The 26,876-nt window shown below is 51.2% G+C and overlaps 11 protein-coding genes across 11 annotated transcripts; 7 read left to right on the top strand and 4 right to left on the bottom strand.

The window, feature by feature from the left end:
• Positions 1-227: 227 nt before the first annotated feature.
• On the bottom strand, positions 228-2,109 carry BO95DRAFT_477908 (TauD/TfdA family dioxygenase). The gene is made up of 5 exons (XM_025590008.1): positions 2,088-2,109; positions 1,520-2,021; positions 960-1,449; positions 582-887; positions 228-521 (listed from the first exon to the last, which is right to left on the bottom strand). The coding sequence occupies exons 2-5, from the start codon at positions 1,773-1,775 to the stop codon at positions 353-355; spliced, it is 1,221 nt and encodes a 406-aa protein (XP_025447963.1). The 5' UTR covers positions 1,776-2,021; positions 2,088-2,109; the 3' UTR covers positions 228-352.
• Positions 2,110-2,407: 298 nt separating this feature from the next.
• Positions 2,408-3,800, top strand: BO95DRAFT_437616 (D-hexose-6-phosphate mutarotase). The gene is made up of 4 exons (XM_025585315.1): positions 2,408-2,432; positions 2,496-2,775; positions 2,858-3,187; positions 3,264-3,800. The coding sequence occupies exons 2-4, from the start codon at positions 2,530-2,532 to the stop codon at positions 3,648-3,650; spliced, it is 963 nt and encodes a 320-aa protein (XP_025447964.1). The 5' UTR covers positions 2,408-2,432; positions 2,496-2,529; the 3' UTR covers positions 3,651-3,800.
• Positions 3,801-5,347: 1,547 nt separating this feature from the next.
• Positions 5,348-7,537, bottom strand: BO95DRAFT_350214 (protein kinase IKS1; the record flags this gene model as incomplete). The annotated part of the gene is made up of 2 exons (XM_025582031.1): positions 5,348-7,397; positions 7,479-7,537. 2 exons carry the CDS (start codon positions 7,535-7,537, stop codon positions 5,348-5,350), a joined length of 2,109 nt encoding a protein of 702 aa, XP_025447965.1.
• A 244-nt stretch (positions 7,538-7,781) lies between these two features.
• BO95DRAFT_378059 (putative GTPase NOG2) lies at positions 7,782-10,407 on the bottom strand (the record flags this gene model as incomplete). The annotated part of the gene is made up of 3 exons (XM_025583289.1): positions 7,782-9,084; positions 9,506-10,253; positions 10,310-10,407. 3 exons carry the CDS (start codon positions 10,405-10,407, stop codon positions 8,245-8,247), a joined length of 1,686 nt encoding a protein of 561 aa, XP_025447966.1. The 3' UTR covers positions 7,782-8,244.
• A 248-nt stretch (positions 10,408-10,655) lies between these two features.
• On the top strand, positions 10,656-11,817 carry BO95DRAFT_437620 (uncharacterized protein). The gene has a single exon (XM_025585316.1). The coding sequence runs from the start codon at positions 10,811-10,813 to the stop codon at positions 11,669-11,671; it is 861 nt and encodes a 286-aa protein (XP_025447967.1). The 5' UTR covers positions 10,656-10,810; the 3' UTR covers positions 11,672-11,817.
• On the bottom strand, positions 11,758-13,304 carry BO95DRAFT_437621 (TFIIH/NER complex subunit TFB3). Its single transcript, XM_025585317.1, has 3 exons — positions 13,202-13,304; positions 12,900-13,140; positions 11,758-12,843 (listed from the first exon to the last, which is right to left on the bottom strand). Exons 1-3 carry the CDS (start codon positions 13,245-13,247, stop codon positions 11,982-11,984), a joined length of 1,149 nt encoding a protein of 382 aa, XP_025447968.1. The 5' UTR covers positions 13,248-13,304; the 3' UTR covers positions 11,758-11,981.
• A 152-nt stretch (positions 13,305-13,456) lies between these two features.
• Positions 13,457-15,429, top strand: BO95DRAFT_437622 (prefoldin-like protein). The gene has a single exon (XM_025585318.1). It carries the CDS (start codon positions 13,573-13,575, stop codon positions 15,394-15,396), a length of 1,824 nt encoding a protein of 607 aa, XP_025447969.1. The 5' UTR covers positions 13,457-13,572; the 3' UTR covers positions 15,397-15,429.
• A 2,913-nt stretch (positions 15,430-18,342) lies between these two features.
• BO95DRAFT_437624 (uncharacterized protein) lies at positions 18,343-18,582 on the top strand. The gene has a single exon (XM_025585319.1). It carries the CDS (start codon positions 18,348-18,350, stop codon positions 18,564-18,566), a length of 219 nt encoding a protein of 72 aa, XP_025447970.1. The 5' UTR covers positions 18,343-18,347; the 3' UTR covers positions 18,567-18,582.
• Positions 18,583-18,846: 264 nt separating this feature from the next.
• On the top strand, positions 18,847-21,484 carry BO95DRAFT_3116 (putative GPI anchored cell wall protein). Its single transcript, XM_025581770.1, has 3 exons — positions 18,847-19,291; positions 19,355-21,242; positions 21,300-21,484. Exons 1-3 carry the CDS (start codon positions 19,063-19,065, stop codon positions 21,325-21,327), a joined length of 2,145 nt encoding a protein of 714 aa, XP_025447971.1. The 5' UTR covers positions 18,847-19,062; the 3' UTR covers positions 21,328-21,484.
• Positions 21,485-22,265: 781 nt separating this feature from the next.
• BO95DRAFT_469737 (phosphatase PAP2 family protein) lies at positions 22,266-24,683 on the top strand. Its single transcript, XM_025589462.1, has 5 exons — positions 22,266-22,703; positions 22,788-22,814; positions 22,871-23,361; positions 23,418-23,429; positions 23,492-24,683. Exons 1-5 carry the CDS (start codon positions 22,636-22,638, stop codon positions 24,199-24,201), a joined length of 1,308 nt encoding a protein of 435 aa, XP_025447972.1. The 5' UTR covers positions 22,266-22,635; the 3' UTR covers positions 24,202-24,683.
• Positions 24,684-25,534: 851 nt separating this feature from the next.
• BO95DRAFT_349946 (uncharacterized protein) lies at positions 25,535-26,198 on the top strand (the record flags this gene model as incomplete). Its single annotated transcript, XM_025582019.1, has 2 exons — positions 25,535-25,609; positions 25,674-26,198. 2 exons carry the CDS (start codon positions 25,535-25,537, stop codon positions 26,196-26,198), a joined length of 600 nt encoding a protein of 199 aa, XP_025447973.1.
• Between the last annotated feature and the right edge of the window lie 678 nt (positions 26,199-26,876).

Raw genomic sequence — 26,876 nt, forward strand, 5'->3', positions numbered from 1 at the left:
GCGTGGGCATTACCACCAGTGACATAGACAGTGCGGCACTCCTACAGACGCCGGAAGTTTACGAAGATAATCCAACGAAAAGACCTCAAAGGGTTGAATTATTGCCTAGAATCTATATTTGCCAGATTATAGCCAAAACTCAAGAATATGCTTCAATAGATTGCCCATGCTCTGCCTTGGATACTTTACAGTCAGAGAACCTTTCCACCATGCTGGACTGCATATCACCACAATCAACATTGCACATATTGTACAGCGCTGCATATCGTTCTTTATATATGTCTGAGCCAAGGCCCGGGGAATAACGGAATTGCCAGCCCGCAACAACATTATCCAGCACCAGCACACATGCCTACTCCTTTCTGCCCCCAGCCGCCGAGTCCCTGATATAAGGCTCCAGAGGGAAGAATTGAGCCTCAGGTGTGACTCCGTCATATAGCTGCTTCCAAGTTCTAACCAAAGGCTCGGGGGTTTCCCATGCATACTCGGGATCGCACTGCCAGAGGCGGACGAGATGGCGCCTTGATAATTTATCAGCCGATTGCTAAAACAAGCCTAGACCATAGAAGGCGAATACTCACTGCTGCTCCGGGGTGTCCTGAAACCCATCTCTGGCATGGAAGATGCTCAGGTTATTGATGTACTGAATGTCACCCTTGCGGAAGTCAAGCCCGATTGCGTACTTCTCGGCCAAAAAGTGCAACGAATCGAGGGCCTCCGCATGTGCCTCAGTGATCGGAGGAATATTCTTGGACCTGGGCAGGTCCTGAAATCCAGTGAAGTTGCGTCGCGCATATTGAATCAGGACGCGCTCAGGCTGCTTGCCAGTAGCTGGCTGATGAAAGAGTAACGGGCGCTCATGATATGGGTTCTGAGGATCGCCGAACCTGTCACCATGTAAAGTCAGCACAAATGCACCCTCATGTTTTGAAGTTGATTGCACAAAAGCTATCTAGTACCCGTCAAGAGTCCAGTTCTCCGCGAGCGTACGAATGAGGTCAGGTCGCGTTTCCGCTAATTCATTGTACACACGCCAGCTGCTGGCCAGCTTGCTCTGGCCGCCCGCCGCGGCCGTATTGAGCGCAAACAGGGAGATGATATCCCCCGCATCGGTGTGAAAGACTTGTTTGTCGGTGGTATATGCTGGCGCCCCAATGCGGCCTTTGCTCTGCTCCTGGGTGCTCAAGTCTTTAATATGATTGAGCATCACGTCTGCCGGTGTGCCATCATAGGACGAGTCCTGGCGACCGCGGATCGGGGCAACATGTGCAGAGAGTCCCACGTAAATAATGAGATTTTCTTCGCGCGAGTACTTGTCGACCGGCACACCGCTGACAACCTTGAATCCGTGTCCGTTGTGAAGCTCCTGCGAGATATCACGTAACATTGAGTGCAGCGCAGGTAGAGGGAAGGTCTCCGGATCAATGAAACCAAGGGGTTTGCTCAACGCTATGAGCAGCAATGTCAGACAGAACCCAACGAGATATATCTGCAAGGTAGGGGTTAAGCGAGCACGTACACTTGAAATGCAGCACTGCAGCGTCAATCTCCTCGAGATCTGCCTCGGTCAGGACGTACGTCCAGTTATACCGCTCTGCGATGTCTTTGCCCTTCCAGACCAGATCCGACTCGAGCTTCGCCGGAAAGCCAGAAGGAAGCTCAGTAGGAAGGGTTTCAGTGCGTAAGCGACGCTCCGTGCGAGCATGCCATTTGTTCACGTCGGGGGCGTATTGAATATCAGGTTGTTGAGCGGTGATTGTCACAGTGATGGTCATGTTGGGCTGGATGTTGATCAATGAGATACTCGCTTTATCAAAGCGAGAGATTTAGAGAAATGTGATCAGAGTGCAGTGCATCTTCAGTGCTTTTGAAGTATGTGTAATGTCAACACCGACCCCGCGCGGGCTCTGATGGTGCAATCATCAACCATTTTTGTTGCTGATGACGATTGCTCCAATCAACATACTGTACTTTCTCAGCTGATGAGTTCCCGAAAAGCCCTAAGCTGTGTTAGATCATTTCTAACATACTCTCGTTAGCTCTTGAACGCAAAGAGCAGATGTTGCCAGATCGGACGTCTGCCGTACTTGTGAGACTGCGGATGGGTTGGAATGCTGGATAGACCAACAATAGCGGCGGTCATTCCGCTTAATGACCCATGTGACTGAAACAGCAGTAGTAAAAGGCTCTTTCTTGTGAAGAGCCTCAAGATCGTCTAAGCTGGTTCCAGTGGAGGCAACATGTCTGTTTTGGTAACAATATGAAGCGTCCTGGATATCCTGCACTATGCAGCATAAATCTAAAATAGGCAGGGAGTTATCCGCATAGCGTTATGCTGACCTAAGCCAAGAAGGGCCCCACGGTGACGCTGCTGCCCCGCCCGTTCAGGCGCATCCAACAACAGTTACCCCCGCATTGAATAACAGACAGAGGTGAGAGAAACGCCGTCTTGCTACGCATTCGAGTCACCCTTACTGACTAGTTCCTCCCCTAAGCAACTAATATCTGATATATTCTTCCTCTACGAAGATGGATCGTTCCAACAAGCCCTCCGCCATCGGGGTGGGTGTCTCCATCCCTCAGCCCACCGTTAACTTCCACGACAACAAGGTCCAGGCCACCCTGCCCACCGGCGAGTCAGTCACCGTCCACCTGTATGGAGCGACCGTCACATCCTGGAAGCTTGCCAATGGGAAGGAGCAATTGTTCGTCAGCGAAAAGGCTCACCTGGATGGCTCCAAGCCCATCCGCGGCGGTATCCCCGTGGTCTTCCCGGTAAGTTCTATCCCAGCGACCTTCAATCCCCCAAACAGAACAACCGTTATCTAACGAGTGCCGCGGCTGTGGCTCACTGCAGGTCTTCGGTCCTCCCCCCTCGAATCACGCTACATCCTCCCTCCCGCAACACGGCTTCGCACGGAACTCGAACTGGGAGTTTCTGGGCAAGTCCTCGTCCGAGTCCCTCGGAAAAGACCGCAAGGAAGGCGATGATGCGGTCAAGCTGGACTTCGGTCTGTCGCACCCTATGCTGAGCGAAGAGTTCCAGAAGGCGTGGCCTTACCAGTTTGGTCTGGTGTACAGTGTCACCCTGACCAAGGAGGGTCTCGAAACCTCCCTGCAGGTGCAGAACAAGGGCGAGCAGAACTTCGAATTCCAGGTTCTGCTGCACACTTATCTGAGCATTGAGGTGCGTTTTCACACAGCGAACCCCCTGATTAGTGCAAGTATCTTGCGAGGGGAGAGACTGACATAAGGGCATATAGGACATCTCGCAGGTCCGCGTCAAGAACCTCCAGTCCAAGGAGTATGTCGACAAGACCCAAGGTGGCGCCGTCCAGATGGAAGCCTCCTCTGCGGTTGAGATCGATAAGGAGACCGATCGGGTGTACAAGTCCCTTGACCCGAAGGTTCCGATCGAGGTTACCACGGTCTCGGATGACAAGCCCTTGTTCTCGATTACCCGGGAAGCCTTGACCGATCTTGTGGTGTGGAACCCCTGGATCGAGAAGGCCAAGGGAATGACCGACTTCGGACCGGATGAGGCTTACAAGAACATGATCTGTGTCGAGGCCGGCTCCGTCGCTGGGTGGCAGACGCTGGAGGCGGGAGAATCCTGGGAGGGCGGCCAGACTATCCGGCCGAGGCTATAAGTTGCCGGATATTGCCCGTTGATCTATGCGCTGATGTTTGAGCGAGCTAAGTTGCACATGAAGATAGAGATAAATACGCCGTGAACGTGTACATGAATCAAGTTCTTTGCCCCGAAGGTGCAATGTATTCAAGAGTAATCTCAAAGCAAGGTCCTTTAACTGAGCCACAGTTCCATAATCGAAATCGCCTTGTGAAGATAGAAGGAACGTGTGGGACCAGGCTCGAAGCATTGCCACCCCATAAAACAGATCATTGGAGGATGGTTCAGCGAAAGATTGCGCGGCGTATAAGCAGGAGGTGAGCACAGCACACGGGTACTGGCCAAGCTCAAGTTGATGCAAGCACTTAGGTTCCGCGGAGGAAATGCCTTTCTCCTTCAAGGTTCTCAGAACCAGCACCCAAGCACCGCAATCTTCTATTTGAAAGCGCCCTAACCGCTCGATCCTTGTCTGATGACCCAACAATAGCTCTCGATGCTCAAAGTCTCAGGGCTGTTGCATATCATGTCGTACGCAAAGGCAAGCTTCGTATAGAGGAAGCACAACAGTCGAGTGCCTAACGGCTCGTAAAGTTCTGACAGCACACGAGGCAGTCCATCTATCAGGTTGTCGCATGCAATTAGATCCAAAATATCGGCGGCGTGGTTGTGCCTTCTTCGTGTGAAGAGATCTCTCAAAGCACCGACAAGCCTCTCCTGGTGCGCTCAAGGTGGTTCCGACGAAGGACCCAGCAGTTAAGTCCCCAGATGACGTGGCAACTGAACAAGAAAGGCAGGGACAAGAGGAAAAAGAAGACCAAAACCGACTGGGGGAACATTGTCAGTGCGGGGAGAGGTGGTTGAGGATAGGAACTCAGGTCTCATGGGAGAAATAAACAAAAGGCGAACGGGATAGACAGGTTCAGTAGCTTTCCACCAGCTTTGTTTTATATAAATGTGTATGTACCCGTGCGTATACAAGAGCTGGTCAGATGGGCCATGCGAGGATGATGCGAGATGACCAATGAGACGGGAACAGCATCGCGTAGCGGGGTAGCTGCACTGCATGGGACATCGGCTTCCAGTCTTATAACCTTGAAGTCATCCAGTAGGTTCCAAGTTCATTGATGTATATGGCTGTAACCACTAGAGGTTAACTAGAAATTGTTCGGAAACTACCAGGATTCCGGAAACGGAAGTAGCTTTTCCTACTGTGAACCCCTTGGAAAAGGTACGCAGTACTTCAGTCCAGCCAGTGCGGCGGCACTGTAGCTTGACTCTTTTGTATTATCATTGCCTCTGAATAGCCGCTCAATTTCTTGAGCCCCTTTTCTTACTGCTTCATGCCATAACTCTATCAAAGCTGGAGAGCTTCAGCTGACCGGACAAAGCACCTAGTATATTGTCCCTATCGACGAAGGTCATGCTTTCTGACGTACGTTCTATACCACTGCGATGGATCCCGGCCTCTAGTGGTGAGAGATTCGCTCGCAGAAAAGGAGATTATTTGCGGAGACTACCCTGAACAGTCTATCAATGCATTCAATGGTCATGGGCACATAATTTCGTCAACCACAGGCGCATCTTCAAAATACCATGTGAAGCCATGCACCGAGGCATCGGATGCCACCCCTCTTACTTTCGCAGTCTGGTCTCCGTGTCATTCCATTCCGGATACGAGCATCAACCCAGAAGAAAGGCCCTCGGGTTGGTACGAGATTACCGCCTGTACGTTCTCCAACAAAGCGCATCCATCTGCATACATAGACTTACAACCACGAGATGCAACATCAGTGAGACCAACTGCCTGGCAAAGCTTGTCGCTGGGAAGTTGACCGCCGCCACTAACAGTAGGGGATAAACGACCCAGGGGTTGACAGTCAACGGGCTGCAGGGTTGAAATATAGAGAGTATCTTGAGAAGGAACGTGGCCAGTTGAAAAATTGTGATCCCAAGCTGCCAATTAGTTACGGAAGTTGTCAGAGGCTCGAGGAACGGGAAATATCTTTGTAAGAACCAGTGACGTGGGGGAGGCGGTGGCAGTAGGTGTTGTTGCTGGGGCTCTTCGATTGTGTCAGAGTTGTCATGGGGGGCCACTTCGTGGCGATGTTCCTCAGGAGGATGGTGGGCAGGCGTGAGTGAGGAAGAGGGAGTACTCGAGAAACGCGGGCGAAAAATGAGATTTCGTTCCGGGCCAAGAGAGGTGGATGTAGATTCGGCTCTAGCAGCGTCCGTGTTGGTACTATCGTATGCAGAACTCCGCCGTACACACGGCGGCGGTCTCGTGACGGTCCTATTCGGCGACAGGGCCTGGCGAGTATAGGATGTAGCAGACGGACTTTCTACCGGGTGAATCCGGGAGCTGGGGCGCATATCTGGGCTGGTCGGGCTGGCTCGCTTCAAGCGGAAGTTTTCATTGACATTAGCCCCGGCCTGGAGACCATTAAGAACTTCTTCTGCTGAAGGTCGGCGATCAGGGTCCACGGACAGCAAGCGCTGGAGGAATATGTAGAGCTGTTCGGGGAGTTCGGGTCTCATGCGTCTAGCGTAGTCGAATCCCGACCATTGACTGATCTCTTCACGAAGTCGGTCTAAGTCTTCTTTCTCCTCGTGGATCAAGTCTGCATTGCTATAAGGAAGTTGCGCAAAACAGAGGAAGTACAGAATCATCCCCAAAGAGAAGATGTCGGACTTGAAGGTGAAGTTCCCGAAAGGACCATCGGGGTATTCTCGTCGTAAAACTTCTGGTGCGCAGTAAGAAACAGTCCCTGTCGCCCCAGTCGACCTTCGGATTGAATCTTGAGCCTGAACCTCTCCAAAGTCACTGACTAGGACCCGGATCCCGTCACTGGTCTTATGCAGCAAGCAGTTATGAGGCTTGAGATCACGGTGGATGTAGCCATTGGCATGGAGATAACGGATTCCGGAAGTAATATCTTTGAAGAAAGAATATATTTCCTCGAATTGGAGCTTTCGCAGCGCCCCAAGATCGTTCTCAGGATCGAGTCCACCCCTTGACCTTCTTCTCAGACGCTCTTTGAGCTGCTGTTTTGTAGTAGAAGTCTGCACTGCACCGCAGATGTAATTGTGGAGGTCCCCCGCGTTGCAATACTGCTGAAGTATGAACGCGCATGGCACACTGGGCCCAAAGGTAGTGATCTTTGCATTTTCCAGCCACACATGTCGATAGGAGACGAGATTCTGGTGCGAAAGGTGCTGTAGAAGCTGTACCTCACCTAATACCTTCTCAAGCCACTCATGGTCATCTCCGACAGGGACTCGCTTACAGGCATAATGACCAAGTGAGACACCGTCCAGTACGTGTTTGACCAGAAGAACAACCCCCTTGCCGCCTTTGCCCAGAACCGTCTCTTCGACAAAGAACTTCTTGAAGTAATCCTGTGTAAAGGCCGCCGACGAGATTCCCTGACTGGTATGGACGCCGGTCTCTGGATAGCTAGGATCACTAGTTGGACCGTCCGCGATAGCTGGCTGAACGAGACGGCGGCGAGGGGATGGGGGATTGGACGAGTCCGTAGAGCCAGGTAAGCTAGCATGTAGTAGTCGAAAGTAGTCAGGATTGATGAATTCCGCCTGCGCGCCCGGGCTATTCTCATGATCACCTTGGGGTGACCCATTTTCATGCAAAGGACGATGGCAGTAAGGACAGTCGGTCAGATGGAGGTCACTGCCCCTCCGATCCGCGGTGTTTTGGAGAACCAGTTGCCGCGAGTCGCGATCATAAACCACAACCGAGTCATTGTGTCGCCTGCAGCAAGAGTCCCCCACATTAGGATCTCTATTCTCTGAACGACTAGGAGAGAAGGGGGAACGAAGAAAGCTGGCTTACAGCACAACATCGAAATTGCCTGATCCATAAGGAACAATGGACATGCCCTCATCCTCCATTGTCACGGGGAGAGTAGCATATCCACAGGGCACACAAATACATGAAAGGCCGAATAAATAGCCTAGATTAATGCGTCATGATATTAAGGAAATGCAAGGTATCTTCTGGCAGCTGCTACGGAGACGAGGCACTCGAATGAGGCTGGGGTAGCCCCACGTGAGCTCCGTCGGCGGTGAGGAATCTGCCCTATTGAAAAGTGTCTACGGGTGGATTACTGTGGGAAGAACCAGTCTTTTCTTGAATCAGACCACCTTGTTTCAGGATGATTGATTTATTGATTGCTTGGATTTCTCGAAAGTCTTCGTGTAAAAACACTCGGTGGGTATCTTAAATAATGGGCATCAAGTTGGCTGAGGCATTGATCGGCCTGACAACCAATGCTCCGAGCTGAAGCATAACGTGCACTGGCCAAGAACAGTCCAGGTAGCATGCCAGCGGATTTCGTACGGAACCAGTCTTAGGCGCAAGAGGCCTGACGGTGTTGTGGTTCTCAAAGGAGTTCGCGTCATGGACGCTTCGACGCAAGTGGCTTTCAACTTCCACCCAAAGTCAAGGTGTGACAAGACCTCGGGATACGCCCTGGAAGTTGTGGAGCGACATGCGCCACCAGGGGTGTACCTCTCGGGATTGATGCCAGATGACAGACGGCATCGGGAGTACTTGGTTCATTGACAGTCTTTGACAAGGATCTCGACAATGAAAACACTTAATCGTCTTCTTCGCCACTTTCCTCATCGCTAATTTCAAGGTTCGCGATCGAGTCATCATCATCGTCGCTCTCGAAACCCTTAAATTCGTCGTTGTCAGTTTCAGGAGCCTTCTCTTTCGACGCCTTCTTAGAGTCCTCTGGCTTTTCGGAGGTAGTGTCGTCGAGCTTGCGCTTCCGACTCATTTCTCCGAGCCGACCAGCACGGCCCTCGATCGCCTCATCCTCCCCACCAGCATTGTGAGGCGGGGGAGTGAACCAGGGAATCTTTCCTCGGAGGAAATCGTTGATGACCATCTTGGCGACACCATCGAGGTCAGGTTCTCCTCCACGAAGCAAACGACCACCCTTGCGAGCGAGGATACTAAGGAACTCGATAGGATCCTCGACATTCTTGATGCCGTATGTACGCTCCAAGTGTTTGGGCTGCACTCGCTTGAGAACGGCCGGGATGTACTGCTCGGGATTCTCTACGTTCTCCACTCGAACCACACCTCGAAGGAGGATATCTTCGGGAGTGGCGTTCGAGCTGGCTGGTACCACACCAGGACAATCGATGAGGTAGATCCGCTTCATCAAGGTAACGTACTGCCAGACCTTGGTCTCTCCAGGGATTGGGGCCACAGTACACACTTTCTTCTTCCGCAAAGTGTTGATGACGGAAGATTTTCCAGTGTTTGGATACCCAATCAAACCGACAGAAATCTGCTTGCGATCGGAATGCAAGGAGGAGAACTGCCTTAGAAGCTGAATCAAAGAACCCTTACCAAAAGAGTTGGTGATAGAGGCGTGGAAAGCTAGAGTAGGATAATCTTTCGACAAGTGTCGTACCCAGGCGGCCTGGTGTCACGTTAGCAAGTAAACACCAACGGTATTGCAATGAAGACAATAGCGTAAACAGCAATAAGCAAAAAAGGACGAAAGACATGGTAAGAAAATGTGTGAAATGTTACTAAGAGAACTGCTATGGGCCACTCATTGAGTAGAAGCAGATCTCAACTCAAAAACAGAACACAGCTTGATCCTTACGACTGGTATTCAAAACGAAAACCAGTCAGCCTAGCTTCAGAATGAAGGTCGGCGCGGATCAGCGTCAATCTGCCAGAGCTGTAACAGACATACTCCCAAGGAAGAAAAACACGACACAAGGTCGCAGGGAGAAGCCTTGACTTAGCAATGGCATTGGGCCGAAACCCATTTTCATAAAGGATAGAACGAGGGGTAGAAAGGACAAAGTAACACGAGAGAGAAGTAGACGTACCGCTACACCTGTGGGAACAAGGTCACACTTGTTCAGAACGAAGATCAAGTGCTTGTGAGGAGCCTCTTCACGGATGTACTTCTCAATACTCCTGCAGCGTGTACCATCGGGATCACGAGCATCAAGTAGATGAAGTACGACATCGGATGAGTCAATGACCTTGTAAAGCTCATTCCAGATACGTTTGCTCTGACCCTTAGAGAAGACTGACTCAACGGCGGTGGTTGCCAGACCGGAGTTGTCATCCTTTGCAACATCATCACCGTTGACAACCAAAGTACCATCTTCATGAGTAGCATGGTCTGTCTTTTCGACGTAAGCGTCGTGCATCTTGACGGTTTCGCCGGCCAGGTCCTCCAAAGAGGCAACGCCCATCTTGACGCGCTTCCTCTGCGCCTTGGGCCCAAAGGTATCACTGAAAGGAGAATTCTCAATGGCCATCTTGGCCTCGTGCTGCTTCAACCCATTGGCGCCCTTATCATCTCTGATTAGGCTCATGGGAAGCTTGTTGGTCTTGAGCAAGACTGAATAGGGGTCGGAAGCACGTTCGGCAACCGCCTCGCGGAAAGACGACAGAGCCTCTTGAGATATCACTCTCGTGTTGCCAAACCATTTACGGTTGGGCTCGATTCTAGCGACCGGAGCATCTCGAGATTGGTATGAAGCAGCCACAGTGATCTTTCCCTCAGCGTTACGTCGAGGCTTTCCATCCTTCAACATGTTCAGATGCTTCACCTTCTTCGCATCTCTGTCATGATATGTTAGTCCAGCATTCAGTAGCAGGGATCTTCGCCATTATTTTACCTGTAGAAGTTCTCACCCTTGGTGCGAACATTTCCCATGCCATCCCCAGTCTTCCCCTGCCGCTCTCTACGAGTGGCTTCCTTCTTTCCGGTACCCATGATAAAAACACCTCCCAAGAGTACCTCAAGAAGTTTTGAAAAGAAAAGTTCACAAGAAAGTAGTGTTGTAAAACAAAAAATGGCGGAGCGCAAGAAGGAAAAGAAAAAGAAAGAGAAGAAAAAAGTTTCAAGCGCGGGAAAATTATTTTTTTTCTGCCATTGGCGCGCGGCAAGCTAAGCGGTGCACGGACCAATATCAGGAAAATCGTTTCGTTCTGTCCGAACTTCCGCAGCAGAACCGCGCTTGCCAATAAGTCCTTTCAGGATCTCTGTATCGGTTCAGGTTGTCGGTTGATTGCGGTGGGCCTCCTTCTAATCGAGTCCCTTTGCAAAATACATCCCGATACCCCCCAATTTGATATTGTCCAAACATCCCCAGACAATTGAGCGACCTTGTTTTATCATGGCCCTCTTTCGCAATTGCAGAACTGCCACCGTGCAGTTCCGCGGCTTCGCTTCATCGGTCTCGTTGCGAGTCGGACCCGAGTCTCCCAGTTTCATCGACGTTCCTCGAGTTCTTCAGCCCGAACAACGCTCTAAGCCCCGCGTAAAGGGTACCCTTCCGGTTCCCCGTGAGATCTTTCCTGCCCGCCGCACGGACAAGCCGACGGAGGCGTACATTCACGCCGCTACGCCTCTTCCCAAGAAGATTTCGCTCAACCCAAACCACCCGGACTATGAGTACCGCGAACACCAGAGGAAGATGGCTAATATGCGGAGGAAGAATCTCAAGGAGGGTCTTTTGGAGCTGCACGCCCGCAAGCAGGCTACTGACGAAGCCATGAAGCAGCAAAGCGAGCAAAAGCAGCGATACCGGGAGATGATCATGGGACAGCGTGCGAGGAAGGACGTGAGGCTGACTCAGACGTCGGTAGTCCAAGCCATGTTGCCCCAACGCATGCAGGTGCTGCCGGATCCTGGTCGAGAATCTCGTCTGCGCTCTTCTCGGCTTCAACTTGAGGAGAAAGAAAGACTTAAGATTGCCGAGCGCCAAAGCAACCTGCACGATCTGTACGTGAACGCACGGCAATTCATCACTACCGAGGAACAGCTCGCAGCCGAAATTGAGAAGGTCTTCCCCGAGGGCGAAAATGAGGCCTGGCGCAACGACCACCAGGCGGGTGACAACATCTGGAACCTGGGCCACCCCCAATCTGTCTCCAGCCTTGTCCACGAGACTAGCAGGAGCGAAGCTGCTCGCTGGGACGCCATTCAGGGCAGAATCAAGAAGCTTGCAGAGGAGATTACCGGCGGCAAGTTCTAAATAGGTGTGCTCGTGGCGAGCCTTGTACATTACGTTCCATGTACTACAAGTCGATGTTCTTGACCTTGTTAAATAGTGTCTTCTGAGTTTGTGTTAGCTTTGCCTTTTTTGTATACCTAGATCAATCATATCCATTATCACGACCGTCATTTCTATACCCCAATGGAACACCCAAATCCCTCAAAACGCCATCGCTATGCATTATATACAACAACCCAGGTGAGGCTACCTTCGCTGCGAAGTAGAAGCGCAGAAATGACAGCAGGGAACACTTTCTTCAGCGGGCTCAACAGTCTATGTATAACGCCAGTCAGCTGGCTTCTGGAGTACCCGTACTTGAAACTGCCGCCTGGGCAGCCCCTTGAGTGGCGGCAGGTCTGGAGACCCCAAGAGACCCTGCATCGTCACGTTGTGCCACCTCCTCATCGATAAAGCAGCCCAAGCCGGCGAAAGCTTCCATCAATGTACGAGAGTAGTACTCCTGCAGATCGTACCCGCCTGCCTGCATACGAGTGTCCTGTCGGATAGGGTCAAGATAGCTTGACGGATAGAAATCGCGCAAAGTATAATAGTCGCGCTTGTTGGGAACCATGCCACCAAATGGGTCGTAAGGCTTTTCGGGTTCCGGAGTCACGATCTTCTTGAGACCCTTGATCAAGCCCGAATCGCCAGCAATGTCGGCCTTATCAGCCGTGAGTCCTCCCTGACCAGCTTTCCTAGCATCCGAATTCCGGAGAGCAGCCTGTTTCTGTCGGATCCGGTCCTCCTCACTTCGCCGAGCAGATGATTTCTTGAGCAACACCTTCTTGCCTTCGCGCGCAATAGCCGCAGCGTCGCCAGGTCGCCCGGCTGCGAGACGAGTGAGAACATCCTCCCGAGAGGCCTGTAGCTCCCGCCGTTCGTTCTCGTATTCTTGCTTAGCGGCTTCTCGGCGAAGACGGGCCAGTTCCTGCTCATGTGTCTGCTGCTCCTTGAGAGACGAGGCTTCCTGCGCTTCGAGGGCTTGGTTGGCGCGGATCGAGCGCATGTTCTCTGAAGCATACTTCTGAAGGTCACTTTCGGTCTTGGCCACATCGGTGCCGTGTACGAGATTTGCGATGATCTCCTCACGTTGTTCGAGGAAGTCGTCCCAGGCTCGTTTGGAGTCGAACTCCTCTTCACGGCGGTTGAGACTGCGGACAGTATCAGTATCCTGCGAGGTCACCGGGAAGATGGCTTGACGACATACATTTGCATCACTCTGCGCCGGATGTCCACCTCTCGTTCCACGTTGATATCCTCGAACGTTTGCTTCCGAAACCGAGCCTTTCGCAGCGTCTTGTGGCAACCCGCGACGGGGCAGTTTGCCGGGCCTGACGAGAATATGCGATCCACACACGATTCGCACATTTTGTGATAACATTCCGGATTGATAAGGAACTGCATATCCGGGTTCAAGTACCGCGAGGATTTGCAGACAGGGCACACCTCTAAAGAGAGCTGGTTAGCACAAGTTGAAGGGGGGTTCCGATGCAGGGCAAACAACCATACCGTCATCATCCCCGCGGTTGGCCATAGCTTCCCGGGCAGAAGGCATAGTTGACAGCTCGCAGATCTGATTAAGACCCAAGGCGGAGCAGAGTAAGTGTTGAACAGACCGCAGGTGTCGCAGCAATGAAGCCTAAATGACGGGTGATTAATCCAACTGCCCGCACGGGCCAATCAGGCATTCCGCCCATTGTTCCGCGGCGGAACTTTTTTCTTTGCCGCCGCCGCCTCCAACTCCTCTCTCCGTCCACCTTTGGTCTTTGACCTTGATTCACACAAACTTTCCTTATTCAGGTAAAAGACAACTTATCCTGAACCTCAGTCCAAGTCACTCGTTCGGTAGATTCTCGAGACTCGATTTTATGAACATAATCATGGGTGTACCCGACAGCCAGCTACACGAACTCGAGCGCCAGCGCCTAGAACTCGAAGGCAATATCCTGAAACTCCAGGACTCACTCTACCACTGGCGCACCTGGGAGGCAGAGTACGACGGCCTCAAAGAGGAGATAAATGATCTACCTGAAGATGCGGATCGCGAAGACTTCCTTAGCGTGGGCCACAGCCTCGGCGGATCGCTGGTCACTGAGGAAGAAGTGAAGGTGATACTGGGCCAGAAAGAAGGCGTGACGCGCACCAAAGGACAGGTGGTCAATTTGATTAACAGACGCATTGACTATGTCAAACAAAATGTTGCGACAATGGAGAAAAGACTACGCGCCGCAGAGAACGAATTGTATGCGCTGGACTCACAGGAGCAACTACCGAGTGATAGTACGGCCGAATTTCCGATGACTGAGATTTTTGAAGAACTTGACGAAAACGGTAATATCGTCTCGAGCACAACAAACACGCCGGGCAGCCAGGCTTCTGAGCTTTTGAATATCTTGCAAAAAGCCGGTATCAGCGATATACCGGACACGGCGAATGTGAATACGGCACATCAAGACTCGTCGCAGCATGCTGCAAGGACTACGGAAGCACCCGCTACGGAAGAAGTTCCGACTGCAATCGAGGTGGAGGAGGTAAATCCCCAGGCTATTGAGGAGGAGGAAATGCCAGAAGCGACTACTCCCGAGAACAACCCTAAGCCTCCCTCAATGGATGCAGCTGGTCTCCTAGAGTACCAACGTCTTGCAGCAAGCATTGAGGAATCGCCAGAGGATGCCCAGTTACGGCGCGATATGCTACAGTATAGCCTGAATGAAGTTGGAGCGGTCGTGGCCGAATTGGAACTTGACGAGGATGCAAGCGACGTTTCTGTGGACGAAGAATATGATGATTACCCTTACGACGATGACGAAGAGGAGGAAGACGAATATGGGAGAACTACGACACGTGTTCTTGATGAGGATTACCACCGCGAAATGCGAGAGTTGGAAGCCAAGCTGAACGCGCGAGGATTGTGGAACATTGGCAAGAACACCGACTCTCTCCCAACTGATGTCAAAGCGGAGTTGGAGCAGCCCAGTGTGGTTCGTGTTGAGAAGACCACCGAGACAGGCACCGGACCTGTGCTCGAGAAGAAGCCGAAAAAGAAGGTTGCCTTTGCTGACGACCTCGACATTGCTCCGGCCCCGAAGCCTCCGACCCAGGATAAGAAGGTTGTCCCAGTTCGTGAATCTAGTGTACCTGTTCTTGCAGATTCCGTGGTTGAACGTACAGAGCCTGTTGCAAAGGAGCCAGTAACTAAAGACGCACCGAAGAAAGTCTCTCGGTTCAAGAGCGCCCGGAGAACGGACGACAGCGCAGTCAACCCAGCCACTGCGTCAGAGACTTCAGCTGGCCCTTCCCGGCCCGTCGAACTTCGCTCGTCTTTACGCAAGACTGGCACCCCCTCTCCCGCGCCATCCTCTCTGCCTCTTTTCCCTGCCAGGCCAGCGGAGCCTAAACCCTTCTCCCAGCCAATCTCAGCTGATCCCGAGGAAGACCCCGCACCCAGAGGCCCAGAAGGCAAAACTCTGGCAGATACCCTTGTTGAACGTGAGGTTTCGCAGACGTCCGCCGTGGCACCGGAACCAGCCGAGCTCGATGAACAACTGCATCGGAAGGAGATTGCTACTGAATTTTACCAAATCCGCAACCGCATGATCAAGGAACAAGGCGGATTCGTTGACGAAGAGCCCGAAATTGTCCCTCTCGAAACAGAAGAGGCTCCTAGGCGTGTGAGTAAGTTCAAGGCCGCGCGCATGAGGTAGGCCAATAAAAAAATCATTGCAATTGGAAGTCAGATACCCATTATGTATATTGCATGGTGATTGGGAAAATATATTCATTTTTTCTCACATTGATATACTGCATTGAGGAATTTCTCTGTAGATACTGGACTTCAGCTTCATGACTGAGCATACAGTACCTCGTGGTATGCTCATAACGCTGAACGTCCAAGATCAAGGACCAAGGGCTCTCTGACTGCATTTCCATTATTGGATGTATTGGGCTCTACGGAGTACTTACAGACAGTAAGAGATGGTTATACGGTTACGTTTCACCCTCAACATCCCTTCGATTATCCCAGAACCCGACCCTGGAGACGGCATCTACGTAGAAAATGCTACTCTATCTCGTGCATCAGCGGTCATGACTCAACGCCTTCGAACCTTCTTGCTCGATTTATTCATCCTCATCCAACAATCTGAACAAGCAGATGACGGCACCTGTTTCGCTGAAATCCAGCCAATGCCACATAACATAGTTTTGTTGCCGTAGGAAGCTCCATGCAATTGACCTAGGTTGGGCAACCTCACCTCTCAATTAGTCTTTGATATCTGTAAGTCAAGCGAGAACGACAAGTTCATGATTCCCTGCATGTAGGTGGAGAATCGCTTGCGTACGCCTTCCTGCAATACTGATTCCTACAGTGCGGGAAATACATGTCTTAGTGGAAGTGATCTGCAACTGGCGTCGACGTCAGTGTTGTTTATCCATGGATTGATGGCACTCCCCGCCCATTGTTCCATCCAATCGACGAAGCAATTGGCAACCCATAGTCTCTCCAGGCAGGTACAGTCAACCGATCAGCGTGAGTTACTGAGTACGAGTATGGATACTTGTCTTGTTATGACGAGCCATTGACAAGTGGACCATGCATGTAAGACATGCTGAGGGAGGGGAAGGGAATTGGCTCGTATGAGTACAGCACAATTGCGTTTCCCCAACATGCTACTCGTATGCAATGTTTCTCGTCCAGCTCGCCATGTTTATGCGCTTGACAGAATCTTGTAGTAGGGGAGAGAACTATGCAGCGCATGGTCTATCCACGGTCCATGGAGAGGGGAAGACTGGCTTGGGAATCAGTGACGGCTGTCAATTCTCGAGCGGACAGGTTCAAAGATGTGGGTGGATCGGATGTGATACTTCTTTTTTTTTGTGTATTTTTTTAAATAAGCCGATGGAAGTTTCCCTTCCCTTCTGGCACTTGAGAGTCCTGGATAGTGTGGGTCCGGTATTCTTGACTCCAAAGGCTAGAATGGCTGGTCAAAATCCAGTTTGAAAACCCGAGACCTGCCGGCAGGAATCTGCGAATTTGTACCATTTCGGCTGTCCAGATTACCATCTAGTGGGATGATGGATGAAATGGGAAGGACCTAACTTGAACTAGGGGGTCATGATGGCAGAAGCATACGTAACGGTCCCTGTGCGCGGGGAAGAGCTGAGATTCTCAGTGTATGTACAGTACGAAGTGCTATACGTCCATGCTAAATCACTTTGGGCTTCAATAGAAAAAAAAAAAAAAAAAAAAAAAAAAAAAAAAAAAAACTAAGTGAAATCTATATTCAGTAGGAAAAGAAGACCATCTAAGACAACCATTTGTACTGCTTTGGATGTCCAACTCCATGTGTAGATGTAGAGACAATCTAAGTACTACTTGTGTCAGTCAACTGGGAATCAGAGTTAATTTGTAGGTAGTTAAGTAGCTTCACTAGAGGAGCATGTGAGGACTCTGCCAGGTCTCGAATATATGTATTATCATCTTCATATAATGGTCTGCAAAACAATAGTATGCGACGTTATGCATAAAAAGCTCAAGGCGGAATTAAGAACTGAAGCTATACATCCACCATTCAACATTAGGCTAAACCTTATGGAGCCCAGACGCACAGGGCTGTATGGTCTGTGTACTGTACATGACCCTCAATTGCTCTTTTTTCTACAATGCATCTCGCTCAGACTGTGCTGTGAGCTTGTAGGGCGCAGACAACCACCGCCATACACACAATTGCGAATGACGTGGTAAGTCGATCGACATAGCCTTTACCTAGAAAACAGAGAAATATGGAATGGAACAAGGGCATTGAACAAGGGCATTGAGATCATTCTTAGCGATTGTCATTAGATGAGCAGTTGAGAAATAAAAATAGTCTTGGATGATGGCGATGATGAATGCAATGCACATCCCCATCAAAACAATCCAACCAGAAGCAATGCCGTTGGCTGTGGCTTTCGTCATGGCCCACTTGCAGAAGAATGACTGATGTGGCTGGCCGATGAGTGGCTGCATCCCCTGTTTTTCCCCTGCTGAGAGTCCCACTCCTCCCACTCCTCCCACTCCACCGAATGAGTTCCGGTGTCTCCGTCACTTTGGCTTTCCTGTCTGTTTCAGATGAAGCGAACTCAACTGGATTGAAACTCTTTCTTCTCCCCAATTCATCTCATCCATATCATCCACACCCTCCCACACACCCACACACCCCGCACCCCCTCCATACCGGAATTCTGATGCTGCAATCACATTCAACTATCCCATGATGACATGCAGACGGGTGGGAATCTCGCCTATCCTAGGCTGTTGATGTCTCTGACGGAAACCTCCTGTCCAGCCGAATTGTTGGTCATCGCACTACTCCGCACACCATGGTGGAAGAGACTCATCCCAAACACGGCCTGTACACGGAAGGAATGATGCAATACGTCTTCGAAGAGGAATCCGACATTGCCGTCGTCCACTTGCCATATGGCATTGATCGGAAGGCACTCTTCCATTACGCGGACTTGCTTGTTCTTGCGCGTATCGTACTTTGACTATACTCCATACACACAAAGCGTATCCCACTATATGCTCCGTGATGGTGGGTTTCTGCTTGCCTGTCAAGTGGGTGAATATGAATAGAAACAACACGTTCCTGGGAACGCCAATGTCCAGTTCCTGATGCGAGGCAGATATGGATCCTGCTATGGGTCGCTGAACGGCGGACAAAACCCGTGGATGGTATGTTATTTTGCCACAGAGTCGCAATTGACCCGCTGCACACCCCCATCAATCGGGAGCTCATCGATCAAGGCAGGGTATCTGGCCGATCCAAAGGCACCGCTTGATGGGGCCGGCTCCACCGAGCTTGAAGAAGCCCTGAGATACCCCGGCCACTAATTCGGCTGCCTTTTTGCAGTACTGCCTTACTTACCAAACAAGAGCCACTCACAAGGGTTCTCATATCCACAATACTCAGGACTTTATGACGTTTACTCTAGTGCTCTTGCCGACCCACGACAGTGTCCAGACCCGAGACTGCCGGCCAATTCGCTGACTGCCTGTTCGCTCGTCGGCCATGTCTGGCTGGGCCCATGGTGGCCCTTCATCGGGCCCATGGTATCGTCGACCCTGCAGAGTCATTGCAATTAGCTGCGGTCTATTTCAATGCTCTCGATCTACATGTGGAGGTACTTGATCGTGTTCCCTGGGACCTGTTTGTTGTGTCGGAACAGATAGTATGACGTTCCTGGTTGTGTCCACTATCTCTTATAAAGAATTGCACATGCCCTGAACGTTGCTTTTGAGTTCTTGTCATAACAACGACCTTGCACCATACTGGAAGCCGTCCAGTCCATTCACCCCCTAGCTGCCGACCAAGCTCGCTAGTACAAGGATGAAGAACTTTGCAACTCTCGCAGCTTTCGCTGCTGGAGGAAATGCCCTCGTCAGCCGCGCCGACTCATGTTGCTTCCACCTGACTGCTTCGGGCGCCGCATCTGGCACGGTAGGCCAACTTGGTGATGGCCAGAATCGCCTCGGTGGTGGTCTTTCTGCAGCCTCGTTCTGCATCGATTCGAACGGTGCGATTACTGACAGCAGCGGACGTGGTTGTGTCGTGACCAGTAAGTCTTGAAATCGGACGATGCTAAAGCGAGAAACAATGCTAATCAGTTGTACGTCGACAGGTTCTGTGACCCAGTTCCAGTGTGAATTGGGTTCTACCGCCCAGACTGGCTTCTCAATTTCGTCCGGCGGTCAGCTGGAGTACCAGGGCGACTCTACATTTGTGGCATGCCAGACGGGTGACAACGGTGAATTGAACATCTACACCACTGAGAGCTCCGCGGTGACTGGTTGCTCGAGCATCACGCTGGCCGCCGACTCTTGCTCGGGTTCCGGTGCTGGTGCTGGTGGCGGCGGCGGCACAGCTACGGCAGTGTCATCGGTTCAGGTGCCCGGCCAGTCTGGCAAACCTGGCTCTGTTCTTCCAGGTCAATCATCTTCCTACATTCCGGGTGGCGCTGCTTCAAGTGCACCCGTGCCTGGCGGAGTTTCCCCAGGTCAATCTTCTGCTTCCATACCGGGTGGACCTGTCTCCAGTGCACCAGTGCCTGGCACTGGATGTGCCTCAGCTCAGACAGTTACCGTCACCACTACCGTGATCCAATCCAATTGCGCAGCAGGAACTTCTGGTGTTCCTGTGCCGATTCCAATTCCTGGTTCTAGTGTTCCTGGCGTTCCTCAGGGTACACAACCTGCCGGCACACAACCTGCCGGCACTCAACCCGCAGGAACTCAGCCCGCTGGCACTCAGCCCGCTGGCGGTACTCAACCCGCTGGCACCCTGCCCGCCGGCACCCAGCCCGCCGAAACTCAGCCTGCAGGAACTCAGCCAGCAGGAACTCAGCCAGCTGGCACCCAGCCCGCTGGCGGCACCCAGCCCGCTGGAACTCAACCCGCTGGGACTCAGCCCGGCGGAACTGCACCTGGTGGAACCCAACCCGCCGGCACCCAACCCGCTAGCACTCGGCCCGGTCAGCCTGGCGTGACTCAACCTGCTGGTACCCAGCCTGTTCCTGTTCCGATCCCAATTCCTGGAACTAGTGTTCCAGGTGTCCCTCATACTACTCAGCCCGGTGGAACTCAGCCTGCCGGCACTCAACCAGCTGGTACTCAGCCCGCTGGAACTCAGCCCGCTGGAACTCAACCCGCTGGAACTCAGCCCGGCGGAACTGCACCTGGTGGAACCCAGCCCGCCGGCACTGCACCTGGTGGAACCCAGCCCGCCGGCACTCCGCCCGCCGGGACTGCACCTAGTGGGACTCAACCTGCAGGCACTCAGCCCGCTGGAACTCAGCCCGCCGGCACTACGCCCGCCGGCACTGCACCTAGTGGAACTCCGCCCGCCGGAACTGCACCTAGTGGGACTCAACCTGCAGGCACTTCGCCCGCCGGTACTCCGCCCGCTGGAAGTGCACCTGGTGGAACTCAACCTGCAGGCACTTCGCCCGCTGGTACTTCGCCCGCTGTTACTCAGCCTGCCGGTACTAAATCCACCGGAACCCAGCCTGCGAGCACTCAACCATCAGCTTCCGCTACTCGGTCAGGCGCTGCCAGCTGCCCGACTGATCTGTCTGGTGACTATGAGTATCCTCATCTCATTGTTCCTGTCAACTCCTCCACCCCTGATACCGCCTATGGCTCTCAGCTCTTCGGCACCGTTTCGTCCACAGTGTCGACCATCTTCAATTTTGATATCCCATCTTCTGACTCCGGCAAGACATGCAGCCTCATCTTCTTGTTCCCTAACAAGGAGGACCTTGAGACCTCTGATTACACCTTCAGTGGTGACGGCAAGGTTGACTTTTCTCAGCTGACCTCTGCTGCTGGATTGAAGACCACTTATAACACCGCTCCGTCGGTCAAACAGGACTATGGAGAAATCACCATTTCACCCGGAAATTCCTACCTGGTTGCCTCTTTCTCGTGCCCGGCTGGTCAAACCGTGGGTTATGAAATGAAGGGAACCGGCAACACCTACCTCAACTTCTTCGAGGACTATAACCCATCTCCGTGAGTATACTCTGATGAACGTCTATTGAGAGACCTTGAGCTAACCATAAGCCATAGTCTCGGTCTGTTTATCACCGTCTGTTAACTTGGTTTTCTCTCGACGGGTTATCCTTCGGACAAAACGCGAACATGAATCCTGGACCCATACTTTACTCCTTTTTGTTTCTTAATTTATACTGAATATTCCCTTCTAGTTCTGGCAATATGATTATTTTCTTTGGCTATGGCACACAGATGAGAGCCGGCAATGATGGTCAGACGGTTATAAGAGGTTTCTGAATGAGTGGCTGTCTTACGGCCAGCCAAGGTAGTTTTTAGTGATAATGTACAATATCGAATGTCATTCGGTTCATGACTGCCAGTGAGGAATCTTTGCAGTTATTCTGGACTCGTGGTTAGCTAGTACGATGAGCTGGTCTCCGGGTGGAGTCCTAAGAAAGACAAGACTTTAGGCAGCATCATTTCAGGGTTGGTAATTTCTGTATGTGGGTTCCAGATCCCGCCGGATACCAACTCATTATTTTTTCCTGGACGGTATAGTCTAATGCACGCAACTAGTGTTCGAACCAAGGGTTGGACTTCTTCTTAAGATATGATACCCGTATCACTAAGTGATGGCTCGTTTTCAGAGGAGTTAAATAGGAACAAAGTAAATATACTTAATCTAATGATATGTATGCAGTCTTACTAAGGAATCGAGTGTGTGTTTTGATGATTTGGGGACTCGTTGTGACAGCTCCAAGATACCTATTATTATTTCTCTGAAATTTGCAACCGGCATCCAGCAGCCCTATGGCGTGTACAGTACGTGCAGAAGTGGCTGAGCGGCTTGTCAAACATTGCGGGGGTGGAGGCTGTAGGCGGTTGTCCTTGGGGCGGTCAATCCTCCGTAACTTACTCCGTACCACTTACCACTTACCAGTTGGCCCCTCCCAAACTACCTGTATTTATACTCAGCCGCTGATACCAAGAGACCAAGGCTTCATTCACGCTGATCGTGCGGCGATGCCCCCAACCATTTAAGTTCGCCCACCCGCGGGCCTGCAATAAAGCAAACGTTTTTCAGATTTCTTGACTTCTTCTCTCAATTATCTCTCCCTTTCATCTTCTGTACTTCGTACGTTTCGTCCACTGCCTATTGTAGACAAACGTTTGGTAGCATTTGGGTTTTCTTTCAATTGGACTCCTCTTCCTTTGTTGATTGGTGTTTCGAATGGCAGCAACCTAGCTGATTGATCGATCCCCTCACGTGCTCGATTTCCCTACACCACAGCCATCAGACGTAATTTTTCAACAACAGTGTCAACAAATTACTTGCTAGACATAGCTTTGTTTCTTGATTATCTGCTTTGATTCTGGAATTTTGAATATCGCTAGGCGCTGCGTTCATTGCATGATGAATCGCCTGCCCGACAAGCTGCTCTTTTCCAAGCAGCGCCTGAGACCGCGGGTTGTGCTTTCGTAAGTCCAGACGGAGGCTTGCTTTGCCTACTTACTTCATCCCCAAACCCCAAAGGAATGGCTAACGCTTTCGTCTCGCTCCAGATACATCGCGGACTATGTTATACTCGTGTTTGTCCACATCATGAACTGACCGCCAGGAATTCCTGCTAACAAGACTGTACCAGTGTCTGTATTGCAGGGTTCTATGCTCTCGACTCCATTGAACCCTACCACCAACATTTCTCGCTACGAAATATCTCCATCCAGTATCCATATGCTGTTCACGAGCGTATCACGATACAGGAAGCTCTCTGTATCTCTGGAGTGGCGCCTCTAGTCATCATTGCCGTCTATACCCTTCTTATAGATGGTCTCTTTTCCCACAACAAACCAAGGGATCCAGTATCCGGCAAACGGAAATTTTCAGGCCCGTATCGGTGGAAGGATCGACTATGGGAGTTTAACTGTGGAATACTGGGGCTCCTGCTCTCTCAGGGGCTGACGTTCGTCATCACGCAAGCATTGAAGAACGCCTGTGGCAAGCCTCGGCCGGATTTCATTGATCGGTGCCAGCCTCGCGCAGGAAGCCAGGATGCAATCCCAGGCTTGTCTAACTCTACCATCTGCACGGGCGAACATGCGCTCATCAAAGACGGCTTCCGTTCATGGCCATCAGGTTCGACAATGCTGCAAACACTTTGAAACTGATCGTATGCTGACTTACAAGAACAGGCCACAGTAGCTGTAAGATTGTCTCTGCAATGCCAAATGATTGGAACTGATTCCTGACTCGACCTACATTACAGCGTCGTTTGCTGGTTTGTTCTACCTGACGCTCTGGATGAGTGGCAAACTGCATATAATGGACAACAAAGGTGAGGTCTGGAAAGCACTCTTGGTCATGATACCGAGCCTGGGTGCTACTCTCGTTGCGGTGAGTCGGATTATGGATGCGAGACACCACCCCTTCGACGTCATCACTGGATCGCTTCTCGGGATCCTCTGCGCCGTTATCTCCTATCATCAGTATTTCCCACCTCTTTCGCAGCCTTGGAAGAAAGGTCGCGCGCATCCTATCCGCAGCTGGGGGACCGAGCCGCTACCCCCATCGAATCCATTGAACATGGTGAGATTCGAAGATAGTACTGCCGCGCTCCGTCACCCGGCAGAAGACAGCCAGGCAAAGCCGATGGTCGGTGCAGACAATGGCGCGGCTTATATCCCCACATCCAATCCCTACGCTACAAATATGTACACTCGTCGATCACAGGATGAGGACGGGAATTGGTCCTCATCTAGCGAGGACGTTCACGCAAATGGCTATGAGATGCAGTCTGGGTATGCTCGAGCACGCAACCCAGGACTGAATGGATCGATTCCACAATACGAGGTCGACACAACGTATGACTCGCAACGACCACAGGCGGTCACAGCTCTCCATGCACCCACACGAGTGATGACTGCTCAGCTTGATCGAGGGCGGGATCTGACTGAGCTGCATTCGCGGGAAGTATAAGGCACCGGACGGGGCTACCCCGGTCGCCTCAATGCGAGGGGGATTCATTATGTTGCCATTTATAGAACATATACCAGTACACTTGCATGGAACATTTTCGGGCTCATACTGTGATGATGATCTTGGCTTATTTTTCTCTCTTTGTCTTGTCTTCTTTCTTCTTTTTCCGGGAAAAGTGTGGCTATCAGTCACGGAGGGTATATTATTGAGTTCAAACAACAGGCGGGGAAATGACAGAGACCACAACATTCGTTCCGAATGGCCAGAAGTTCTATGGTCTACTTACGACCATGGATTTGCGGGCGGTAAGTGGGCTTTTTATGAGGATTTACTCCGTAATGAGTGGATCAATGATGAAACCGCTGGCGGTGATCACAGCGCAGTATTTGCGGCATGTACTGTACAGGTTGTACAAACTGTACACAATGTACATACTTTGCTACACTATCTGTTTTCTAGAAAGTCATGATTACCTCGCTGACGCCGACTGACTCTCTCTTCGCCTCGGATACTTACTCCATGATAATCGATCGAGTAATTGAGGTTGTCCCTGATGATCATTGACGGCTGGCTCTAGACTTTCTTTCTTCCCCTCGTGGCGGCCCCACCGATGACCGGGTCTTGTTATTGTTGCTACAGTAAACAATCATAACAATGCCATGATGCTCATGGACCAACAACAAATAAGGTACCGTTACCCTTGAACTAACTTAGTCTATATCTACGTACGGCTTAATTGGAAGGTCAACCGCTTCAATGTCATCATAGTCAGGCTATGGTGAGACGCAGCGAGCCGCCCTTGTAACGACCTTCATCGACTGTTCTCCCAGCCACCCCGCGTCCTCAGTCGCCCAGCCTCCCCTCTTCCTTTCTCCGACGTGCATATTCTTCCTCCGACCGACCCATTCTTTTCTTCCCAACTACCAGTTTTCTCCTGTTGAGTTCTGTCTTCTGGGATGCATCATCTGCACCCTTGCTTCTCTTTTATCTAACTGCGTGTGGGTTTCTCTCTCGTGCGTTTCCAAAAAATCGAGTTGCATTTAGATCGGCACCTAACCGATCCCCTCACTACTCGCTATACGTCGTCCGGCGCAACGTCAGAGCCTGGTTGTACCTTGTTCCGTCCAGCCTTGGTCTCATTTTCATTCCTATCGCCCTCCCCGTCCATCGCCATTCTTCACTGAGTGTATGATGACGTTGTAGCTGTTCGCCAGCCCGTTTGTTTTATCTGATCTTGCAGCCATCTTGAATTTCGATAGACCTTCTCGCAGCCAATTCAGCAACTGTTAAGTCGAATTGATTCGCTCGCATTGTGCGAATAACAACAGGCAAGATGATTGGCAGTCTCTTCTTCATCCTCAATCGGCTCTTAGAGCTTATTCTTCTAATTCCGATCATCGGAATGATGGTAGGCACATTCCACAGCTAGAATTGAGCCCTCCCGAGTATTGCAACTGACATCCGCACGATAGGCCTACTTTGTCAACGGCTATCTGAACGCAAACATGATTACCCCGGCCTATATCCTGGTCATTTTCATTGTCAGCGTCATTGCGGCTTTCTGGTGTATCGATACCATGATTCGTATTTCAACCACTCGACGTTCAGCGATGTTCGTCGCTTTCGTGGATCTACTATTCTTCGGCGCATTTATCGCAGGGGTCTACGAGCTGCGATTCATCACGAATGCCGACTGTGCGCACTGGAATGGAGGCTCAGTGTACATTTCGCTTGGTCCCTTCGGATACTATGGCTACACCTCGGACAATCCGCTGTCATTCCACATCAACAAAACATGCGCGATGCTCAAAGCTTGCTTTGCATTGGGGATAATCGAGGTGATCCTATTTTTCTGGACGGCGATACTGGCGATGATGATCTACCGCCGACCGGACACGATTGTCAAGGAGACGACTGTGCGGCGCCGCAGTCACAGCAGTCGACGCGGTCATAGGCGCCATAGCAGCTCACGCAGCCGACATCACTATGAAGTCTAGGATTGATTTCTCTATTTACGACTTTACGGACTACGATGGAATGGTATATGGTTCATGATGGAAATTATTGATGATGCACAGAGGGCCGGTTTAGGAGTTAGGCCCATGAAGAGATGCGATCGCGCTCACGACTTACGAGACACTGTTTCCTTTGATACTATTGTTGCATCTACCTACCAGCTCAAGCACATACTTTGACTGTGCTTCTCTCTGAAAGATATACCGCATGATTTGTGCTCGATTGCAGCCCTGGGGATGTTAATGCTTCGTACGGCTGTTCTATGTGTCATACGATTTGGTTTTTTAATGAATATCTACACCGTACATTGTGCCTTGTATTGAGGCCTCCACTTTTGAGGAAATCATCTAGTCCTGAAGAAGAATGATGCAAGCCAGGATCATCGGATCTGGCCGCCGCTCCCCGCGCTCGATAAGAAAGCAGGAGTGGGGGAGTTTGACTTCTCCTCCGCCCTGGTGCCTTAAAAACAAAGTATAACATTTCGCACTGTCACACAGATTTCTGCTCAACTTCTAATTTTCGGTCGCCTAACAGTTCCCCGCTATTCCCTTAGGAACATTCTTCTGACTTTTCGGATGTTCCTGCTGCCGGGGGTTGAATAATTGTCGGTGGCGAACCGTTGGAGCTCAACTTCGGTAAGCTCCGATAACCAGCCTTAT

This window comes from Aspergillus brunneoviolaceus (genome assembly GCF_003184695.1).
Source record: "Aspergillus brunneoviolaceus CBS 621.78 unplaced genomic scaffold BO95scaffold_1, whole genome shotgun sequence".
Taxonomy (NCBI): Eukaryota; Fungi; Ascomycota; class Eurotiomycetes; order Eurotiales; family Aspergillaceae; genus Aspergillus; species Aspergillus brunneoviolaceus.

Bases quoted from the DNA above. Each gene is read 5' to 3' on its own strand.
- BO95DRAFT_437624 (XM_025585319.1), top strand. From the start codon at position 18,348: ATGCGAGGCAGATATGGATCCTGCTATGGGTCGCTGAACGGCGGACAA.
- BO95DRAFT_469737 (XM_025589462.1), top strand. From the start codon at position 22,636: ATGATGAATCGCCTGCCCGACAAGCTGCTCTTTTCCAAGCAGCGCCTG. The intron at 22,704-22,787 runs GTAAGTCCAGAC...GTCTCGCTCCAG, and splicing joins AGACCGCGGGTTGTGCTTTC to ATACATCGCGGACTATGTTA. The intron at 22,815-22,870 runs GTTTGTCCACAT...AGACTGTACCAG, and splicing joins GCGGACTATGTTATACTCGT to TGTCTGTATTGCAGGGTTCT.
- BO95DRAFT_437622 (XM_025585318.1), top strand. From the start codon at position 13,573: ATGGGTGTACCCGACAGCCAGCTACACGAACTCGAGCGCCAGCGCCTA.
- BO95DRAFT_477908 (XM_025590008.1), bottom strand. From the start codon at position 1,775: ATGACCATCACTGTGACAATCACCGCTCAACAACCTGATATTCAATAC. The intron at 1,450-1,519 runs GTACGTGCTCGC...TGCTGCTCATAG, and splicing joins TGCAGTGCTGCATTTCAAGT to CGTTGAGCAAACCCCTTGGT. The intron at 522-581 runs GTGAGTATTCGC...TAAATTATCAAG, and splicing joins CAGGACACCCCGGAGCAGCA to GCGCCATCTCGTCCGCCTCT.
- BO95DRAFT_3116 (XM_025581770.1), top strand. From the start codon at position 19,063: ATGAAGAACTTTGCAACTCTCGCAGCTTTCGCTGCTGGAGGAAATGCC. The intron at 19,292-19,354 runs GTAAGTCTTGAA...GTACGTCGACAG, and splicing joins ACGTGGTTGTGTCGTGACCA to GTTCTGTGACCCAGTTCCAG. The intron at 21,243-21,299 runs GTGAGTATACTC...CATAAGCCATAG, and splicing joins GAGGACTATAACCCATCTCC to TCTCGGTCTGTTTATCACCG.
- BO95DRAFT_437620 (XM_025585316.1), top strand. From the start codon at position 10,811: ATGGCCCTCTTTCGCAATTGCAGAACTGCCACCGTGCAGTTCCGCGGC.
- BO95DRAFT_437621 (XM_025585317.1), bottom strand. From the start codon at position 13,247: ATGCCTTCTGCCCGGGAAGCTATGGCCAACCGCGGGGATGATGACG. The intron at 13,141-13,201 runs GTATGGTTGTTT...AGCTCTCTTTAG, and splicing joins CAACCGCGGGGATGATGACG to AGGTGTGCCCTGTCTGCAAA. The intron at 12,844-12,899 runs GTATGTCGTCAA...TACTGTCCGCAG, and splicing joins CGGCGCAGAGTGATGCAAAT to TCTCAACCGCCGTGAAGAGG.
- BO95DRAFT_437616 (XM_025585315.1), top strand. From the start codon at position 2,530: ATGGATCGTTCCAACAAGCCCTCCGCCATCGGGGTGGGTGTCTCCATC. The intron at 2,776-2,857 runs GTAAGTTCTATC...GGCTCACTGCAG, and splicing joins GTATCCCCGTGGTCTTCCCG to GTCTTCGGTCCTCCCCCCTC. The intron at 3,188-3,263 runs GTGCGTTTTCAC...AAGGGCATATAG, and splicing joins ACACTTATCTGAGCATTGAG to GACATCTCGCAGGTCCGCGT.